General features: G+C 50.7%; 1 protein-coding gene across 3 annotated transcripts; it reads right to left on the bottom strand.

Moving 5' to 3' along the window:
- Positions 1-1,001: 1,001 nt before the first annotated feature.
- On the bottom strand, positions 1,002-21,648 carry FAM234A (family with sequence similarity 234 member A). Of its 3 annotated transcripts, none has more exons than XM_056502918.1 (12): positions 21,583-21,648; positions 14,839-15,141; positions 13,656-13,772; positions 13,291-13,479; positions 9,610-9,740; positions 6,643-6,772; positions 6,051-6,198; positions 5,636-5,776; positions 5,211-5,289; positions 4,639-4,791; positions 3,779-3,881; positions 1,002-3,640 (listed from the first exon to the last, which is right to left on the bottom strand). In XM_056502918.1, exons 2-12 carry the CDS (start codon positions 15,095-15,097, stop codon positions 3,429-3,431), a joined length of 1,662 nt encoding a protein of 553 aa, XP_056358893.1. In that variant the 5' UTR covers positions 15,098-15,141; positions 21,583-21,648; the 3' UTR covers positions 1,002-3,428. The 3 variants fall into 3 exon arrangements, with proteins under 3 accessions (XP_056358893.1, XP_056358895.1, XP_056358894.1); XM_056502920.1 differs by lacking the exon at positions 21,583-21,648 and adding an exon at positions 19,770-19,846; XM_056502919.1 differs by lacking the exon at positions 21,583-21,648 and adding an exon at positions 15,220-15,676.
- Between the last annotated feature and the right edge of the window lie 29 nt (positions 21,649-21,677).

Here is a 21,677-nt window from a genome sequence, read left to right on the forward strand (position 1 = left end):
CCAGCCCCCCGACACGTGTGCCCATGGCACAGCCAGCATCCACGGATCTGCTGGCTCCGAGGGGCAGCAGCAGCCTGGCATGACTGAGCTGGCACTCAGGGGTTACTGGTGTGCCACCCACACCCCGGGAAGGACGAAAAGGCGCCTGGAACGGGGCGGGAGTGGCGCGGCCCTGCGGGCTGGCAGGGGCACCAGGAGCAGGGCTGGCAGCTGAGCCACTCTGCCACTGTTAATCTGAGCAGGGGCTGAGGATCGCAGGGCGGGATTATTCCCTTCCCGGGAGCAGAGCCCCAGCTGCAGAGGATTATCGCTGGTGGTTACATAAAGGAGAGGGGGGCTGATGCCCAGCAGTGCTCAGCCCTGGAGCCCAGCCTGCTCCACACAGCAGAGCCGGGGGCAGCTCCAGCCCCAAATGGACAGAGGTGCCATCCTGGCTAATGAACACCGCTGGGCTGCTGGGGATGGCATCCTTCCCAGGACGAGCCTGGCACAGAGCAGGGGGCACTCTCAGCTCTGTGCTGGGCACACAGAGGCCTGGGGCAGGGGAGCTGCTGGAGCCTGGGTCACAGGATGGAGCTGGGCCCTGGTGCTGGCAGCCAGCGGGCAGTGACAGATGGTCCCGCGCTCCAGCAGACAGCGCCTGCCACGCGGCTCCCTCCGGCTTGATCCAAATCCAAACCCTGGCATGAGATTTTCGTGCTGATGGACTGCAGCAGGAATCTGGGGTGTAAAAGCAGGTCACAGAGCCCCAGGCAGGGGGCAGGGACAGGCTGGCCCAGCCTGGTTATCTAACTCCAACCTCGCTCCACACGCTCCCTTTTCCTGCTCTATCACCTGCCCACAGCAGGACAGGGCAGCAGGCAGCACCTCAGCCATCAAAGCATCACCAGGGCTCCTGGATCCTTCCCAAGGAGGAGAGCTCTGTCTTGGGCAGGTCACTCAAAGGGCTGTCCATAAATCCCCAAGTCTTCTGTAACCTCCAACATCAAAGCAGGGCACCATTTACAAACAATGCAAAAGAGGGTTTATTGAAACCATTCTGGTTAGAGCAAGTCCTGTACGGCACAATTTGCAATAAGTTAAAGAACCAAACCAAACAGTCTCAGTGTTAAAAACCACACTAACACATAACACAGTGATATAGCCATTGCCACCCAGCTGAATTATTGAATCAAGGCACAAAATCATTCATGAAATACTGAAAAAAAACCCAAAAACAATTACACAAGAAATAAGCTGGAAAACAGACTGGTTTTGTTAAGAAGGTGCTGGTTTGGCACTGATGCGTTTAATTGAGCTGCCATGGCGAAATCTGCATTTCCAAACTGTCCAGAAACATTACTGGACAACTTAAAGCCAGAAAAGCTCCCCAAAGCTGAAAATCCAGCTCTCCTCAAGGAACATTCAGTGTGCCTATGGGAAGGGCAGGTCTGAGGAGGGAGAGTGCAGTAAGAATACAGCCCAAGCCCCTTGCTCCCAACCAGGGGAATCTCAGCAGGAAACAATCCACATCCAACACTCAGGCTGGACTACAGTGCAAGCCTGGGGGTCCCCTGCCCTGTGCCCTGCCCCAGCAGGCTGAAGGACAGCCGCAATCCAGCCTCTTATGGCTGCATCACTGGCACAGGGACCTGGGGGCTGTCAGGCCTAAGGTGCTGAACAAAGAGGAAACCCAAGGTGGGGACACAGCTGGGGAGCCCCCCTGCACTCCCTGACTCCCTCAGAAAACAGCTGGGAAGAGAGAGAGAGAGGCAACCTTACCATTTTGAGCCCAGGGTGCTTTGAAGGTTGTGGAACACTCTGCAGAGAGCATCCCTGGCTTCCTGCCCAGCCAGGACACCCCAGGACTGGCTCCTGGACTGCCAGGAACATGGGTCATGGGGCACAGGGTCACAGGGCACCCTTTAGGCAGCCACTGGTCAGCTGGAAGCAGGAGGTGTCCAGGCAGCCCAGCTCCCCGTGCTGTCAGCCTGGGGCTGGTGACAGCAGCTGCCCAGTGCCACATTTGGGATCAGCAGTGGCTGAAGGAAGAGCTGATGCCTGATGCTGCACATTCCTATCCTACAGTGTTCCTACACATTGCCCAGTGTCAGACTCAGCAAGGGAGGGAGGCACTGGCCAAACCCCCTCCAGCACTGCAGAGCTTTAGAGGTTATTTTTAGGCCTATTTTTATTTTCAGGACTGAGCAGCTGGTTCAAACTGTTTTCAAGGCTCTGCACCTTGTTTCTACAGCCTGCACTGGCACCCATCAGGACAGGGCAGAGTAACACCTCATGGTGCTGCTACATGAATCTCCAGGAGAAACATGTCATCTTCACACAACCTGTCCCATCCCCTGGGGAGACCAGGCTGGGCAGAGAGAAGAGTGCTCGAGGATCCTCACCCAACATCAATTCCAAGGGCAGGGAGGCAGCACAGAGCTCCTGCCCACCTCCTGGAAGCAGGGACAGTGTTTGGAGAAGACTCCTCAGCAGCTGCAAGGCTGAATCAGCAGGGTGCTGGCATTGCCACTGGGTACAGGGCTACCCAGAGCAGCAATCCCAGCTCCCAGAAAAGGTTAAAGTGCAATTCTACTCAAGCCAGATCCTCAGGTTCCTTAAACCTGGACAGGTGGTGGTGTTACCTGCAGAGACCAGCCAGCCTGGGCTCAGGGTGGGTCCCACCACCTACAAGCAGACTGAGGGAAGGGAGGAACATTGATGCATCCACCAGGTGGGAGACCAGCTCCCTCTCGGGGTCACCAACACTGCACAGCCTGGCTGGGAAGGAAGCAGCAGAGGACACAGGTAGGCTGGTGACTGCAGAGTAGGACATGTGGGGCTGTTCTTGGGAGAAAAGGCCATTTGCTAAGTAGAACAACACTTTAACCTGTGCTTAGCTGGCCCAAGTGACATCAGACACAGCACAGCCATGGCTGGGTCACCACACACCCCCACCACTACTGAAACGGGGCCCAAATCCAGGAGAGGGTAATTGCAAACCAGCCTGCAGCCAAGCACCTCTTCCCAGCCAGGAGAGCTGACTCAGAAAGGAAATCTAATACCACACAGAGAACTCCACTTCTCAGACATCCAACTCCACTTCTCAGAGATCCCAGAAATCATCAACTCTGGCATCTCAGCAGCTACATGTTTTCCTCCAGACACACTCCTGAGTCAGCACAGTTCTGCAGGCACACAGGGATGGAGGGAAGCCCTCCTCCCTGAGCTGATGACACTTCAGTGGTGGCCAAGCACTGAAGTCCCATCAGCTCTGAGGATGGACACTCTGGCAGCTGCCCCCACAGCCTGGGTGTCCCTGGACACTGGGGTGCTTCCCTGCCAGCCACGTTTTGGTTTGCAGATCAAGAAAGGCAGCTTCCCACTGGAATCCAGGCTCTGGGCTTGTTGAGAGCAGGGCTGCAGAGCAGGGCAGCCTCTGCCCAAGCTCAGTCTCGGCTCTGGAATCGCATCCTGTACAGCCGGTCCCGGATGTGCTGCTCGTCGTCCCCGGCCATGTGGCGCAGCCAGATCACCCTGCTCACTGAGACATCCTCCTTCAGCTTCCTCTTCATCAGGGACACGGGGCCTGGCCCCTGGCTGGGCTGGGGGCCCCGCAGCAGCACGTAGCAGGCGTGGCGGCTCCGCTCGAACAGCGCCGCTGCGCACGGAGCAATGGAAACCAGCGTGAGCTCCCGTGCCTGCACTGCCCACCAGAGCCACCACCACCCTCAGGGGCCAGCAGGGAGCAGGGCCCTCCTGCAGCCCCTTGTTGGAGGGCTGGGAGGAGAGCACTCACCAGTGAAGGCAGAGATTTGGTCTGTGCTGTTGCGGAGCTCCAACAGGACGTTAGTGTAGGAAGGATGGAAAAGGTACAGCTTCTGGAGAGGAGCTCTGTGTCTCTGCAACCAACAGGACACTATCAGGACACAGACTTGTTATCCCAGTAACAGGCCCAGCTATTACTCACACTCGACAGGACACACTCAGCCACACACTTGTCTGTGTCAGCCCAGCTCATCCTGACTGATGCCATTGGACAAGTGCTGGGATTTTGCTTACTGCTCTCCTTCCCAGCCCAAGTTCCCTGCAAATAGCAGGCCTGTCAGCTGCAGGCAGGAGACAGATTTTTCCCTCAGGGCTGGCAGAGCGAGCAAGGAAAGCAGAGGAAGCTCAGCTGGTGCTTCTGAGGCTCAAACTGCCATCAGTGCTGCCTGTCACTGCCCCAGGGCTCTGCAAGCAGCTGAGCTGTGCACTGAGGCTGCCAGAGGCTGCCTGGGCACAGAGAGGATATTCATGTGGCCACAAAGATCACTGCATGCAATGTTTTCCCAGGGAAGCAGCAGCAACTCCAGAGGTACCAGGCCAGAAGCCTCCCACCTCACCTACAGTGCCACACCAAGGCAGGGCAGTGGCTCACAGAGCCATCAAGTTCCTTTTCTCTACATAACCAGGCTGAGGATGACAAAAGCTGCAGTGCCACCACCACCTGCAGTGACACAGCTACGGACACCGACCCCACACCCAGTGCATGAGGCTGCATTGTCAGTGGCACAGACAGATGGGAATATCTACACTGTGAGAAGGGGGCAACTCCTCCCAATTCTGGCACAAAGCCTGGAGGAGAGCAGCCCTCAGCACCCCAGCAGCATCACTCACTGTCTCATTGCCTGGCTCCTGGTAGTCTCCCCACATGAGGAAGGCAGAGCGGTGATCTGCAGTTGGAAGTGTGGCTGGGCCAGGGCTCCCTGCTCTTGAGTTCAGCTTCAGCTCCCACTGGACTGCTCCAGATTCACTCTCAACAATCATAATCTAGCAGGGAAGAAAGAAAAGGAACTCATGACAAAGGCATCTAACAAGCCATGAGAGAGAAGTCAGGTCAGCTGTCTCTCACTGTCTATGGGAACGAGTATGTGACACATGGGAAGATGAGGAAATACTTGAAGCAGAGCATCAGAGCTGTGAGACCTGGGGCTGGCCACGTTAGAGTAAAATCACAAGTTTTGCAGCTACTTCAAGGGATTCAAAGTTCTGCCATTGAAGCCTCTTGCTGAGAAGAGAATTAAAGTGCCTGAGCTGGCTTCAATAACCTGTTGAAAGAGATCCTTTTGCAGTTTAAAGCTTCCCAAAATCAGCCAGAGGGAACACATCCCACCAACTGTCCTTGACTCATTTCTGCTTGAGCTGTGACATACAGAGAAATAGGAAGTTAAAAGGAAAAAATTTCAAACCTTCTTCCTGTTGGGTCCAATTTCACTCTCCAGGATAATACCATGGTCATCAGGTTTGTAGTAACCGAGCAGCGGCTCACTGAGGGAGAGAAGGAGCAGGGACAGATCTGAACCCACCCAGATGGTGGCACATACTTTGCTTTCCCATTTGCCTCTACCCCCCATAACTGCCCTGGTAAGAGACTTGAATGCCACAGCATTGGGTTGGCCAACTCTGAGCCCAGCCACATCACAGCAGGCACAGAATGAGGAATCAAAGCTCTGAGCTCCTCCATCCTGAAGCAGCTCTCAGCATTTGAGGGGACACAACATAGATAAGTAAAATCAAGATATGAGCCAGGTCAAAAAAAAAATTGCATCTTCCAGGACACTGCTGTTACTGGGAACCTGGAAATGCTACATCTAGCCCACACTGAGAACACTACCTCAAAAGACGTGACACATTGAGGGTCCAAGCAACGTGGAGATCTTTTGTGTGAATCAGTTTAGCCATATCTGAGTTCACAATCAAGATGTTGTCCCGTGAGTGCCCAGGAACTTTTGCCAGGTAGTGAATGTCTCCAAACCTGAACAAGGACAGAGAAATTATTAAGCTTTTTAGACCATGGATGGTTTTAGTGTGAGGTCTGGAGTTCTTTCCCTGCACATTAAATCCAAACAGGAAACCCCAACGTGCTTTCCCTGCTTTTAACACCATTAACACCAACCCTTTTCCTGAGCTTTGGATGTGCTCCTAGTCCAAAAGTCAAACAGCCAGGAGAGAACAAAGTCCCACCAGACCATGCTGCCAGGAACATCAGCACCCTCCACTCCACCAGCCTCCAAGACATAACCCCACACCTGAGAAGGGACAGAAGTTCTAAGCGGTGCGTGGTGTGGTCAATGTGCTTCTCCCACTGAGAATCCAGCTGGAAGTCAGAAACCTTAACTTCCATCCCAATTGCTGTACTGCACAGATCCTTCAGGGAATATGCATAGAGAGAGTTCTCTGTGCAAAAATAAAGAAAAAAAAAACCAAGAATGAGAGAGATAAGTTATCCTGCCCTTGCTCTGAACTCTATGATTTTTCAGATCTGTCAGATCAACTATATTTTTAGGGCTTGCATCATAGAGTTATAGTAGTATTTTGAGACTCAAGCCTGCTATTGAATGCTTTTAACATTTTATCTGTTCATAATCCAAGTGTTACACAGTAATCATTTGCTACAAATGACTGCCTAATCCTTACATGCTTGACATTTGTTAAATAAAATCACTACAGTACGTAACAAACCATAGAAGCCCCCCTTCTCTTGGCCCTGAACAGCTCTTTGACTGGGTGAAAGCTCCACACAGCTTGTAAGAATGCAAAACACACTCTCAGATGATGTTTACTAATCCTGCTCTCAGTTACAATCACTCTTTCAGACTGAGTTCCCAGGCAGAGCTGTACCTGTGTAGAAGAGGAAGTAGGAGGAGGAGTGCAGGTGCAGCCTGATGTAGCGAGCGTTGCCATCCATGCTCAGACTGCCAGTGGTGCCAATCTGCTGGCCATTTATTCCTGAATGGATGAAGACCTTAACCTAAGCAGGCAAGGGATTAAAGACAAAAAACAACAAGGTTAAAGCTGGTACCGAACAGCAACTGAATGGGAGCAGCACAGGATGGAAAGCCTCTCCCTGGTTTTGGAGGAGTGGGCATGAGTTTGGTGACCACTCTGCTCTGAATTCTTCTGGAAGTTTGAAAACCACTTCCAGCACAGCCACCTGCTCTGAGAATTTGCTACCTCTGCCCCCCACCCTCCTTACAGACTAGGGCTGTGGAACAGCAGCCCCAGCTCTCATAGGACAGCAAAGATCCATTCCAGCCTAAGATGGAGATGACCTAATGTCAGCAACAAAGCAGCATATGGACATGGGAAACTTGGCTTCACATGGCAGCTCTGCTAAATGTTTTAAGTGCCCTAATCTACTCCTCCTTAGGCTCATGTGAGTCCAAGAAGATAAAAGAGCTGATAGGTTTCTTTCTATTCTTTGTACAGGGTAACAAAATCCATTTAAAAATATTTCACTTAGGAGAATAAAGGTTAAAGTCAGGATCAGATCTAAATGTCTGAGCAACAGTCAAAGTCTGGGGAGTGCAATGGACTTTAGGGACAAGTGAAACATCTGACCAAGAGAAACACATCAGAGATGCTGAGTCAGGCAGGAACCCTTCCCTCTGCATTGAGAGGGAGGGACTGGGAAACTGAAGGAAATTTGCTGCTCCCAAAGCAAATCTGGAGAGTCTGGCAGGTGAAAAAGGGATAGAGTTTGCTGGGGAGAATGAGAACGCAACTGGAGAGGGACAGCAACGCATGCACCAGCTATTCCCAGCCTCCTGCACTGGGAGGAGACACACACCAGCTCTGAGAGATCAGCTGCACCTTTACTGGCAAGCACCGGTCCAGTGGCTGCCCTGAGACAGTGACACCAGGGGTATTTACACAGGCAGTGAGAAAACACATTTTCCTCACTGCACTGCCAAACCCTCTGTGGTGCCACAGGAGATGGATCCCAAAAACTGACACGTTTTCTGGGATGTGCTTGTGCTGAAGCTTGCAGCAGGTAGCGGTTAATGGGACTCTCTGGAAATGCTGCCATCTAACCCCCTGCACACACAGACTGCTCACAGCTCTGTCCTTTCAACTGCAGCCCTTGATAGCAACAAAGCTCCTCTACTTGAGTGCTGAATCTCCCTTCTGACCAGCCCTTCCCAAGCTGCAGAGCTCCACTCCAGCTCCTACATTTGCGTGATTTCTCAAAAGAGAACATACTTTTCCTTAAGTTGGCAGAGTGCTTGCCAAATCCAGAGGGAGGAAGGGATTTCATACCAAGATAGCAGGAGAACTTAAATGGAAAACAGATCAAAAGGCAGTCTTGCAGAACAGAGGCTACATTCAAACTTTTCTTGGCTGCCTAAGATTAAAAAAATAAAAGTCTTGAGATAACTGGGATAGCAAAAGCAACAAGGAAAGGAAACAAGAGAGAACTGTAGGAGGTGGAGAGGATAGAATTTCTGATGACTCTGGCAACAACAATGCCTTGGACAGCAAAACTCTATTTTCTTATGGAGGACATTGGCCAAGAAGGCTGATGGCACCTGGCTTGTACCAGCCATAGGGTGGCCAGCAGGGCCAAGGAAGTGCTCCTGCCCTTGTACTGGGCATTGGTGAGCCCACACCTCCACTGCTGTGTCCAGTTCTGGGCCCCTCAATTCCCTGGAGCAGGTCCAGGGAAGAGAACAGAGCTGGGGAAGGCTCTGGAGCATGTCCTGTGAGGTGGAACTGAGGGAGCTGGGGGGCTCAGCCTGGAGAAAAGGAGACTCAGGGGGGACCTTCTCACTCTTCATAGCTCCATGAGAGGAGTGGGCAGCCAGGTGGGAGTCAGGCTCTGCTCCTAGGAAAAAAGGACAGGACAAGGGGAAATGGCCTCAAGCTCTGCCAGGGGAGGTCCAGGTTGCACATCAGGAGGAATTGCTTCCCAGAAAGGGTTGTTAAACATCAGAAGAGGCAGCCCAGCAAGATGGTGGAGTCACCACTGTGGGAGGTGTTCAAGGAAAGCCTGGACTCTGGGCTGGGTGACAAAGTGGGGATCAATCACAAGTTGGACTTGATGATCTCAGAGGTCTTTTCCAACCTCAATGATTCCATGGCTCTGGAATGAGGACAGGAGGTCCCACCACTCCCACCAGACCCACAGGGAGCTGTAACTTGTGTGCTTTGAACAGGACAGACTGGGCATGCAGACAGTGCTGTGGCACTTCATCATGAATGTAGATGTTCTAGCAGAAAAACTCTTCCAGCTGCATGACTTTCCCCCTCTCAGAAATGGGAGAAGCAATATTTGGAGGGAGATAATACAACCAGCAGCTGTTTCACTAAATGAATTCAGATCAGAATTAACCAGCACAGCAACACTGGGAAGAGCAGTGCAAAGCAGACCACAGGCAGAGAGGAAAGGGATCAGAAAAGGGCAGTGCTGGTACAAAAGCACTGACTGTCAGCTGTGCTTTGATCTAAGAGCCAAAGCTGTCAGGGTTTGTTCACTTCCACTTCTCCAAGCAGAGAAGCAGAAAACTGCAAGCTCATCTTGCCCCAGCTCACTCCCCAGACAGCACAGGAACATGCAGTGAGGAGAGCACACTGAAAAAGGGGAGGGATTACTGGCCAGCTCTTAGATTTATTTTGTTTTTTTAAACCATAAAACACTTGTACTGATTTGGGAGTACATCTCTGGAGTGTGGGAAAGAATCTACCCCAAACCCACAGAAACCAGAAGCCTCTGGTCACTTCCTCTGAGATTACAAGGTGGAAATAAACAGCATTCCTGCCATCCCCTGTAGCAGCCACCGGGGTTATCAGAGCTTCAGGAGGACATACCTGGCCTCTTTCAGCAGTAAAGATTATCAGGTCCTGAACTCCATCTTCATCAATATCTGGAATCACTGACAAAGGAGTCAGCAGAGTATAATTAGCTCCAAAGTCATGGGATTGCCTCCACAGAACTTCCCCTGGAACACAGTGGAAAACAGTCATTAGAAGGCATCTTAGGTTGAAAGGTTATTAATGCTCCTGTTGCAGCCCATGGGCACCACAAACCAGACACATTTATGCTCATCATGGGGTACTTCCTTGCCTTTCTGCATTCCCAATGAATCCCAGTATCCACAATTCCATCTTACATTGGAAAGCAATCCTAGCTGCCTGCAGGAATGCACCCAAACACCCTGGCACAGGAACAGCTTGCTTCCCTTGTGCCTTTGGTTAACAAGCTTCTCAGCATGTTCATGGTGTGGAGAATCCTTTGTTGTGATCCAAATCCTTGCTGCTGTGCACTTAAATCTGCACAGACATTTGGAGACCATAAAGCAGCTGAATTCTGACCAGTGTTGTTGCAGCTCCTGGCAGAACCTTCTTGGCTGCAACTTGCCTCCTGCAGATGTTCCTGCAGAGGCTTCCTGGCTGACATGACTGGCCACAGCTCAGGCCACATCCCACCTCTCCCTTGTTTGAAGAGCACACACAGCCCAAACTTGTTTGTAAACTGGAGTAACAAAGCTTTGCTTTTTGAAAAACAGAGGGTGGCTGGTGTGGGTTTCTCTTTAACAGCTCCAGACCAGTTGAGTGGCTCTATCCATCCACTGTCCAAGGCTGTGGGCCACTTTCCAGTCACTGACCAGTGGAATCTGCAGTGGAATCTGGCAGGGAGGACACTGCTAGGGGCTTTTTTTTCTAATGAACATGTCAGTGTCTCATTAGGTGCTCCCAGGCCAAATGTTTACCCTCCCCTTTACCCAGCATCACACACAGCAATTATCATTTCAGGAATGCAAAGTAATCATCTGCTCTTTGTCAGGAAGGCAGCTGGACTGAAAGCCACGGAATTACTACTTGATGCTGTCTGCAATAATTTAAAGCAGGCTGATTTCTAGTAGGATTGCTCCAAAGCTTTTACTGCAAAGCTGAAAAAAACCACTTGGATTTGTTACTATGACAACAGATGTGAAATGAAGAGAGCAGATTTCCTAGTTTCCTTAGGAAATCATGGGAAGGCAAAGAATTTTGCCCTCGAAGAAAATAAGCAGGAAGAAGAAAAAAAGAAGTTTTAAATTACCACATTCTAGCTTCAGGACTGTCCAAACCTACAAGAGCAAGACCAGCCTAATGAAATTCCCCTGCCAGAGCAGAAGGCTCTGACCTTTGGTGGTTAGACAGCAGACAGAGTTTGGGAGAAAATATCTTATTCTCATAAAAGAATAGTCTGAGTTAAGAGAAACAGGTGACACTGAGTTGGATTCAACACCAAGCACTTGAGAAGTTTTCCATGCTCTAAGCCAGCCCACAGAGGCACAGAAAGCAGGCCTCTCCTGCTCCATCTGCAGGAGATGGCACTGCCCTGTCTGACATCTGCAGTGCCACGGCGCTCCCTCAGCGCCCGGGGTCACGGCACAGCACAGCAAGGGGAGCCAAGATGGAAATCAGGCAAGTGCCTGGACTGCAAATCTAACCTGGGTGAAAGGGCTGGAATTTTTTGGTCTGGAAGGAATATTAAAATCAGAACTCAGCAGACTGAGTTCAGCTCTCACTTCAAGCAGATGGAGGGGACACAGAGACTTTTCTCCCTGTCAGATGCTCTCCAGGTTGGAGTTCTGGTTCTTTTTATTTAGTGACTTCTCTCACAGAAGCATCCATCATCAAAGGGCACCATCCATCATGGTGCCCTTTCTGCCAAATCCCTCAGGAGATCAGAACCACCCACAGGGCTCACAGCTCAGGCTGCTGGAGCATCAGGTGAAGAGAGAAGGTGTAACAAAACTCTTACTCCTGTTCTCTTCCTAGAGACTCTGCTATGGCAGAGATGGAATAATACACAACTACAAAGACTTTTGCTTTGACCTGGAACAGTTAATCTTAAGCTCCTATGTGTCCCAGTTTGCTGCTAAGATAAACATGCAGGAATGTTAGATGTCCCACACAAACAGGAGTATGCACTCCTACACTTTCCTTCCTCGGGTCACTTCTTGTGGCAATGAAGAAAGCAGGACTTAACACAACTTCAATTGATAAAAAAAAAAAAAAACACTAACTTTATCAGCATTTAAAGATCAAAACCACACCAGGCACATTCAGATGATAATCTGCCTATCTCTCCTTCAATCTTCCTACAGGCAGGGGCTAGACAGCCTGAGAGCCCTGGAATCTCACCAAATCCTCCACAATGATGAATCATTAACAGCTAAAGATTGTGCTGGCTACTGTTTTTAGCACACTGTGATGTACGTTAGACTCTGCCTCTTTGAATACATTTAGCCTATTTAAATACTTTTTATTCTGCTCTGCCCTCCTAACCCCCAGTCAACTAAGCTCAGAAACCATTTTTAACCTACTTAATAGGAAAAAGGCATCAAATACATAAATTCCTGGGTTATTCACTTTTCTATCTGATGCATTTTTTCCTCTCTTGCTTTGAAGTTATCTATGGAATGTTTTCTCTGCTGTATTGCTGTGACCTGTAGCTTAGCCTGGCTCCTTCTCCCCACACTTGCCTTTATGGCTTTCTTTAGTTACAAGCCTTTGGCTCCACAGCCGACTTTCTACACTTTGACCTGAAAGTAACTACCTCATTAATAGTCTAAAAATAACCTGTGCTAAAGCCTACATATGAGGGAAATGGTGCTAAGATATCTCTGTTGGTACAGAAACCTTCTAGCTCTGTATCTACACTTCCATCTATACACTGGAAACTAAAAGCTACACCAGATTTTCCTCAGATTCTTTAGAGCTGTACCTCTTGCTATTTCTTTTTTTCCAATTTTTGGAAAACTGGGCATGATGGGATCAATACCAGATACAAAGGATGTGATCCTAGAGAGAACATGTATTGTTTAGACCTCCAAAATGGAAATGTATTTTAGGCTTCACAGCAAGGAGGGTTCAAGGTGCAGCAGATGATCACTGCTCCTAAAGTAGTACAGGCACTCCTTACCCCCACACACATTAGGCAAGATGATGAGATGAATTTCTCCACCTCTAAGTTTAGAAAGGAAGAAACCTCTCCAGAGGAACTAGGCAGAATTGTAGACTACTGAGACAGACTGGCAAGCACTTATCCTAAGTGCTCTCCTTGACAAGTTTAAGATCATAAATGCCTAGAACTCCCACTCCTGCTGCCACAGCAGGCACTCCTGGCACACACACACAAATAACTGGGAAACGTTGCAGGTGCAGGTTTGTGTCCAACCCTGGAGAGAACAAAGTAACATTCACAGCTAGTGACTGCTCCCACTGCTTCAAAAGCTGTTGGAACACTGGTATTACGAAACAAAGGCTGGCACAAACCCTCAGCAGAGCCCAGGCTTTGGAACAGCCAGGCTGAGAGCACGCGCTCCTCAACGCCAGCGAGTGGCTCTGGCAAGGCTTCCAGGTAATAAATAAATACCCAGTGCCCATTGTTCATGTACCAGCCACTCGTGTCACACTGACATGCCCCCTGGAGCCCACCAGGTGAGGAAAGCAAGTGGCCCATCCCCTGTGTGGCAGCAGAGCTCTGCTGGCACTCACCTGTCCGAAGGTCAAGTGCTGTAAGGGACAGAGGCTTCTCCACCACGAGGCAGCCCGGGGCTGCAGCTGTGCCCAGCTGTTGGATGCCACACTGCAGCCACTGCAGGTCCTGTGCAGCAGGGTTCTCCCAGAGCACGCTGCCGTTGGTGCCAGACACGGCAGCAACGAAGGCACAGGGAGACGGCAGCCCTGGGGAGAAGAGGGATCAGAGGGAGCTGCCCCTGCACCCACCTTTGCTGCCCTGCACCACCCAGGAGCTGGGGCTCACCCAGATCTTCTCCACACCCACTTTCCTCTCCCAGTCACTAACTGCAACTAGAAGAGAAAGGACAGCCCTCACTTGAAGGCGTTTTTGAATCAGGTACCTTCATCCAGACAGGACGTGTTGAACCTGCTGCTGCCATTGCTGGATTTAATAGCAAAGAGCACATCTTGTACTCTGTCTTCATTCACATCTTCTATAGCAAGGAACGGGTAGGGCACTGCAAGGGAACACAAGCCAGACAGCAAAGTTGGAGCAAAACACAAATTCCTAGAGACCTACTCATGCCTCCATCCTGGACAGTGTAACATCAGGACAAATTGGATTTATTAAAAAAAAAAACATGTACACAAGCATCAAGGACAGGAAGTTAGTGCCAAACAATTTTTAAAATTCACTATCCCCCAGAGGATTTGTCTTTTTTAAGAGGCAAGCAGCCAGAATTTGAACTATGCTGAAGAAAGAACAACTCTAATCTTGGAGGGGAGTTGCTATTCTCAAAGTACAAAGAAGCCCCACCCAAGCCCCATAAACCCCAGATACTCCATCTTTCTATCAGCTAAAACAGCTTTCTTGAGCTCAGAGTAGCAGAACCTGGGATGTCTGCAGCACCACAGGCTGCTCAGTCCCTGCTGTGAGCACTGTCTCTACATTTACAGCACATCCAGCACAACCCACTGCACACAGGATTAAAGAAAACTCTCCCAGAAGCAACTGCTGAGCCACTGGGGAGCAGGACCCAGGCTAAAGAGCCAACTAAAGCAACCAGAATAAAAATAGCTATAGTAACTATAGAGCAATTTATTAAAAAAACAAGATGGAATTATTCTTCTCCTCTTCCTGTTGGCCATGGGGAAAAGGGAGAAAGTCAAAGTGACAGAGGAAAAAATGCCTAATTGCCTCCAACCTCAGCTCAAACTCCAATGGAATATTTTAAAGAGCAAGCTTCAACAGGGGTTTATTCCCAGACACCCTTTCCCTTTTTTTTTTTTTTTTTTTTTTTTTTTTTTTTTTTTTGTGAAGGAGGCCAGCCTGCTACCTTGTTACCACTTCAGAGCAGCATCTAATTTCTCCACTATATCCTGTAAACACCTCCTGGAAGGACACTCCAATTATGATGGGCCATTGCTTATCCAGGTCAGGTATTCACAGCTCTGGCTCCCAAGGGCTGCATCCCTGCAGGTCTGTTTCCACACTGTGCTTAGGTAGAGGCCCACAACCCAAATCCATGGCACAGAAAGGAAAAGGATTCTTGGTAAATGTTTATTCTGCTGCAGCGAGCTCACCTGCATTGTTGTAGTACTGGAACCATGTTTTTTCTGAAACTGGCCTCTCTGGGCAGGGAATGATGAAGGAGAAAGCAAACACAATGATCAGGCAGAGGAACAGGGAGATGAAGAAGGCAGCAGTGCGCCACCGGGACAGCCGGGACAGCCCTGAGGCCTTGACAATCCTTCTCTCCACGAAGTGCTCATGGTTCTCCTGAGCTTTTACATCCTCAGTCTTCAGAGGGTGGATCTCAGCTTCTGAGTCCTTGTTATCCATCACAGCTCATTCATTGGTATTCAGACACTCTTCTCCTCCTTCACCTGCGACAATGGAAAAAGAAGTTAAAATACATTTTGAAATATATTTTTAAAACACAAATTAAAATATTCTGTTACTACCTGATATTCACACTGGAAATGTTTAATGGGAGGTGAGCAACCAGTGTATTGTCACAGAGCTGGATACAACACACTGCTGGTGCCGGAGGTCTCCCACACAGAGCAATGAAGAGTCTGTGGAATGCAGGAACAGCACCAATTCTTCTCCAGAGGAGGAAATCAGCTCTGCTAGAGCTGGACAAAAAGGCTACAGACCCCACGCAGAAAGGACTGACTGATCTGCAGGTCTCCCTCAAGAAAAAGCTCCTTTTGTTTGCAAAGACTTCTTGCCACCTCCCGTGTACGTCAGCCTGACTCCCAGCTGGAGAGGTGAAAGGAAACACTTGTGACCTTTATATCCCAACATAAGGCTGTTCTCTACTGTAATGTGCACTTGAGCTTCCCCAGGAGACAGAGAAAGGAACACCAGCATGTTCTGTATAGGAGCAAACCTAAGCTATTCAACACCTTCTTACATGAGAAATCACTGGGTTCAGCAACCCAACCCAGAAGGCAAAAGAGTGATGACTTCCCTCCCCAGAGAAAAAACAAAGCAGGAGTTGAGACTAAAATCAGGCAAATTTGATTAATCAGACTGGAAGAGTTAACAACTGCTATTTTAGCTTCTCCTGCTACAAATCATAACCTTGGGCTACAACTACAATAAACAGAGGGGTTCTGTGCTAATTTGTTACAAAAACGTGGGGGGAAAGAGCTCTAGTCAGTTAGAGGAGCAGTCATTATACACAACAACAATAAAAATCCATGTTTTATACAGATTCTCTGATAGTGCTTCTTTAAAAAAATACCACAGGGGAAGAAATAAAGAATAACACATTCCAGTAGGCTTGGAAAAAGCTGCTTGACAGTGTTATTAAAAGTCATATCATAGCAAATAACCACGACAACCAAGCCAATTTTCCATGACTGTGCCCCCAGCAGTCACGTGTCTGGGTTGTCCACTGCAGCCATTTACTTCCCCAGCAGAAAATAGCTTAAAGTCAGCACCAACACAGTGCAGAGAGCCTGGGATTTCAACTCCAACAGCAACAGGGCTCGCTGTGTCTCACGTTTCTACCCAAGCTCATTTACAGGTTCTGAGAAACAAGATGAGTCACCCTGAGGAGGCTCAGCTCTCTCAGGCAGCTGTGGCTCCCCAGGCTGTACTGTCCCACTGCAGAGGCCTCTTCTCTTCTGGGTACAAACCACAGACTCATGGCAGGGCAACCCTGAGGCATAGTCAGCAGGTCAGCCTGGCACTATCAAACCTTAAACCTCAGAGCCTGCTGGACTTGGAAGCACCCACTCCAACCTGAGCACTCTGGCATTTGCTCTACATCAAGTACAGAATCTCACTTCTGTACTTGATGTAGAATAACTTAATAGATAAATTATACATAATTTGTAGATATTTTAATTCAACCACACAATACCACACAAAGGAATCAATAATGTAGAAGTTGCACATTATTCCAAAGATCTTACTCCAAGGGTTTCATCTGCCCTTCTCATCAGCCCAGCAACCACACCAGGGACACCTACATGAAGCCAGCTGTTCCCAGACCAACAGCAGGCACCTGATGGGTAGGAAGGCTCCAGATGGAAAGGAGAACAACAGATCAAGTGATGCTTTAAGCCTCTGCCCTGAGCTGAGCATTGCCCTTTTACTGCACCAGGCCTTGAGCAGGTTCAAGGTACAAGGCTCCAGGCACAGGCTGAGCAGATGATTCACTGGCGTGGAGCAGCCATGGCCACAGCAATGGGGACAGTGCCAGGAGTGAGTTATGTGACTTCCCCTGTGCTGGGGCAGGTGGCTTGTGTGTTCCTGGAGTGTCCATCTCCAGCAGCATGGAGAGGGGGATCTTCTCAAAACCAGCACCCACAGCGTGGGCTTGCAACAGGGTTCCAGCATAATCCCACTGACCTCTCCAGCAGAGCCTCCACAACCTCCCAGTATAGAGCTGGGACAGACCCAGGGTATACCAGCACCTGTGAGACTTCCCAAAAGGAACCAAACCCAGGTTTCTCCCCTCTCTGTCCAAAAGGACACCACCTAACACAGCATTGATGTGCTGTTTTTATGACTCACTATAAATCTCACCACTGTCATCTAGATTGGGATGGGAACAATAAAAAAGCAGTAATTATCCTGACAACCCCAGTAATTCCCCTCTTTTTTGCAGCAATGACCCTACAGAGCCACCAAGCACAAAGAGCCCTCAATGCCTTTAAAGCAATTCTCTCTCTTTTCTTTCAGGTTTTGAATAATGCCCTTTGCACCCCTGCCAGAGCAGAGGCGGTGCCAGAAGGAGGAGCACAAAGGTCAATGGCAAAGACTCCAACAATGCAGGAAATCCCAGCGCCCGCTGCTGCCAAAGTACACGCTGGCAGCAATGGCCTGAGCTGGGAACAACAAAGAGGGCTGGTAATCAGTTTAATTGAAGACAAGCAGAAAATGATAGCCTGCATCTGAGATGGTTTTACTGTCCTCTAGCAGCCGACATCTTGTCTCCAGCTGGAAGAGGACACAAAATAATTCAGCTGGGAAGTTCAACATCCAGCACCTTTCAAGGGAGCAGGCAGTGACAGGATTCTGTGTTGCTGCAGTGTAACACACACTACATGCAGTACATCTGGGGATGGGAGTAAACATGGGAGAAAGACCTTGTAGAATGAGAATTAGAAAATACACACAACAAAACCCAAACTGAACCCACATAGGCCAGGGAGTGAGGCAGCACAGCCAGGATCTGCATCTCAGACTCCAGGGCTCCCAAGCTTTAAAGGCTGCTTCCCCCAGCCATGGATGAGCTGGGAGCAGCTCCCCAGCCCAAGCTGAGGGGGAATGAATATCCCTTCCTGTACCACAGTAACAACAGGGACAGGACAAACAATGCTCTACTCACCTTCACTGTCCTGTTTCCTGAAGCCACACTGCAGGTTTACAGATCTGATCTGCCTCAAACCAGCAACACTTGCACAGCTAAACCCAGGGGAAAAACCATCAGCAGCAGTCAGACAGAACTGCCTGACAAGCACGGAGAGCCACAGTCAGGTGGATGAAGACTGGTGACAGAAATCATTTAAGGAACCATGCACTGGAAAGCTTTAACTCATTTTCCACTCATAAAACACCAAACCACAGCATCTGGAATGCCACCAGGCACCAGCCCTTCCCAGAAAATTTCTAGCAATATACAGTAACTTAGATTTGATGTTCAACATGTTTTTATCTTCCACAGAATGATGAAATCAGGTTCTGATTAGACATTTTAGGAACAGCATTTGGCTGGTTTGGTTCTGTTTGGTTGGTTAGTTTAAGCACCTTCCTGTCAGCCAGAAATTGTTGAAGCCCCAAGCTGCAATCAATAAAGACAAACGAGCCAGGTTTTGCTCTGAATAAGATGCAACATTCCCATCACAGCTATGTCCCATGAGCAGACTGTTGGGTTTTGATCCCATGCACAGTGTGAGACTGCAGCAAACTCACTGGCCAGTCACCTGCTGTGACATTCAGTCTCAGGTCATTGTTCCTTTTTCTGCAGTCCCACTTAGATCAGGACAAGAAGAAATCACATGTTCCCAAAATGAGCTTTGCTCTCCCAGAGACACTCAGGCTGCAGGCTGCACACAAGATTATCATTTTGCTGGGTCATCTGCAGCTCATAGCTCTTTCCTGGCATCAGGTCACAGCCAAGGCCTGGCCAGGGACACTGACCCCAGGAGATCATCCCTGTCTGACACTGGGGCTCCTCTGCTCCTGGCATGTCCCTAAGGCCTTTCTAAGGACAGTTTGTAATCCAAACCCCACCAACCAGACTGGTGTGGCCCTGGCACAGGTTTCCCAGAGAATCTGTGGCTGCTCCTAGATCCTTGGAAGTTACAAAGCCAGGTAGGACAGGGCTTGAAGCAACCTGGGATAGCGGAAGGTGTCCCTGCTCATGGCACAGGGAGGAATGAGAGGAGGTCCCTTCTAAATCAAACCATTCTGGGATGCTCCTGCTGGAGCTGTCCTCAGGTTCTTCTGAAATGACGTTTAACCCTCCAGTGCAGACACAGAACGTGCCACAGAACACTCACAGCAAGGGAATTTGAAACTCCTCCAGAGCACAACCACCTTGCAATGTGATACATCTGCCATTTGTAGGAGAAAACTCTTAACCAGGGCAGTTTTCACTACAGACAGGAGTTCAAATACAGAAACTCTAACTGTTTAGGGAAGAGCAAAACGAAATTCAGTATTATTTCCATGAGAGCAATAGGAAGATCAAAACTCTAAGACGAAGAACAGCATTAAAGCTGCGTGGAACTGATTACAGGTCAGGCCAGTAATAACAACTGAGCTGGAGAAACACCAGCTATTTATCATCCCTGGGCTTACAAGCTCCATGGCATCCAAGCCACTCCTCTCACCAGCTGCTTGTGTCAACTCCAAGGGTAGCTGCCAGTAGGGCCCTTGAACCTCCCACCTCACCCAGAGACACCCCACCTCAAGCAGACACCTCACCTTACTCAGAGACACCACACCTCACCCAGACAACCCCACCTCACCCAAAGGACTCTCCTCTCACCTCAGAAGCACAGTGACACCCCTCACTGCCACAGACTGAGCGCACAAGGGACTCTGGAGAGATCTCTGTGCATGAAAACCCCCTGGAAAAGGTTTGTGGTCATTTCATGTGGGTTTATTCAAAAGACAAAAAAAGTACATTTTTTAGGTGAGGCACTCACTTCATAAGTCAGAATTCAATCAGAGATTAATGACAGCATGAAAGGAGTGTTCAAAGGCCAGGTTGGATGGGGCTTGGAGCAACCTGGTCTAATAGAAGGTGTCCCTGCCCATGGGGCAAGATAATCTTTATGGTTCTTTCTATCCAAAACCATTCCATGATTCTATGAAACAATGGCCTTCCTCCAGATGCAGTTGTCCTTCACAGCCACCTTCAAGAGAAACCACTTTACTCCCCCAAGAAGTGGAATTTTTCTTTCTGTCACTTACACACACAGAGCAAAGCTCTCTCACAGGCCACTCCACCCACACATGCATCCCTTGGGAGCCTCCCAGCTCCACAGGCAGCCCAATCCTGCCCTGGTACCGGGAAGGGCTGGCTCCAGTCCCTCCCTGCAGGACAGGCTGCCCCTCTTACTCCCAGCTGTTATGCAAGATGTTTTTGCCTTACAAAAAAAGGAGAAGAGGCTGGAAATGAGGTCGGAGTTGAACACATTGCAGAATTTTTCTTTCGGCAAGAAGCCCTGTAACTCACGCCTGCAAACCAGGCTGTGGGCTCCCGAGGGAAAGACCAACAGGACTTTAACCCTCTCCAGGGAGAGCCTGAGGCTCAGGGGTGCTGAACTCTGCAGAGGTGTGGGGCTTGCTTCCACCGAAGCTCAGACCCGCAGTCCCAGGTGCTGTGTGAGCAATTCCCCAGGCCCCCTCGCAGCTGCCAGGCTCGGGATAAAGGACCTCGGATCAAAGGGAGCAACTTAGGCTTTGGAAAAAAGGATTTCTTTCCTAGGCTTCTTGCTATGGTTTGGGGGCACTTCTTAAGCTGATCAAGGTGGACAGCGGGAAGGCCACAGGGTTGGGCTGGAAGCACTGACAGCCGCAGGCTCTCACTGGGCACAACGCGGGCACAGCGTGGGCACAGGGCAGACACAGCTCGGGCACAGCGCAGACAGCCGCAGGCTCTCACCGGGCACAGCGTGGGTACAGCGCGGGCACAGCGCAGACACAGCTCGGGCACAGCGTGGGCACAGGGCAGACACAGCGCGGGCACAGCGTGGGCACAGCGCGGGCACAGCGCAGACAGCCGCAGGCTCTCACCGGGCACAGCGTGGGTACAGCGCGGGCACAGCGCAGACACAGCTCGGGCACAGCGCGGGCACAGCTCGGGCACAGAGCAGACACAGGGCGGGCACAGCGCAGACACAGCGCGGGCACAGCGCAGACAGCCGCAGGCTCTCACCGGGCACAGCGTGGGCACAGCGCGGGCACAGCGCGGGCACAGCGCGGGCACAGGGCAGACACAGCTCGGGCACAGCGCTGACAGCTGCAGACCCTCACTGGGCACAGCGCGGCCCGTCCCGGCCCGTCAGCGGCCCCGGCCCCGCGGCTGCGCCGACCCAGCGCTGCCGCTGCCGCCCCAAGCTCCCGGAGCCGACGGCAGCGCGCGGGCAGCGCGAACGCTTCGGGAGCCGGCTCCGTTCCCCAAACGTCCCCTCACAGTGCGGAGGCGCAGCCGGGGACATGGCCGTGCTCTCGGGGCGCATTCACAGACGCGCCAGGAGCCCATCGTGCGCCGGGAGCTCCCAGAGCCCCCCCCCGCCCCGCCCGGGTGCCCCCGCGGCCCGGCCCGGCCCCCGCCCGCCCCGCTCCGCACTCACCCCGCGCCGCCGCCGCAGCCGTCACTTCCGCCTCCATCCCCCGCCGCCGCACGGCGGAAGCGACGTCACGACGCAGCGAGCGCTTCCGCCCGGTG

This window comes from Oenanthe melanoleuca, chromosome 14, assembly GCF_029582105.1.
Source record: "Oenanthe melanoleuca isolate GR-GAL-2019-014 chromosome 14, OMel1.0, whole genome shotgun sequence".
Classification (NCBI taxonomy): domain Eukaryota; kingdom Metazoa; phylum Chordata; class Aves; order Passeriformes; family Muscicapidae; genus Oenanthe; species Oenanthe melanoleuca.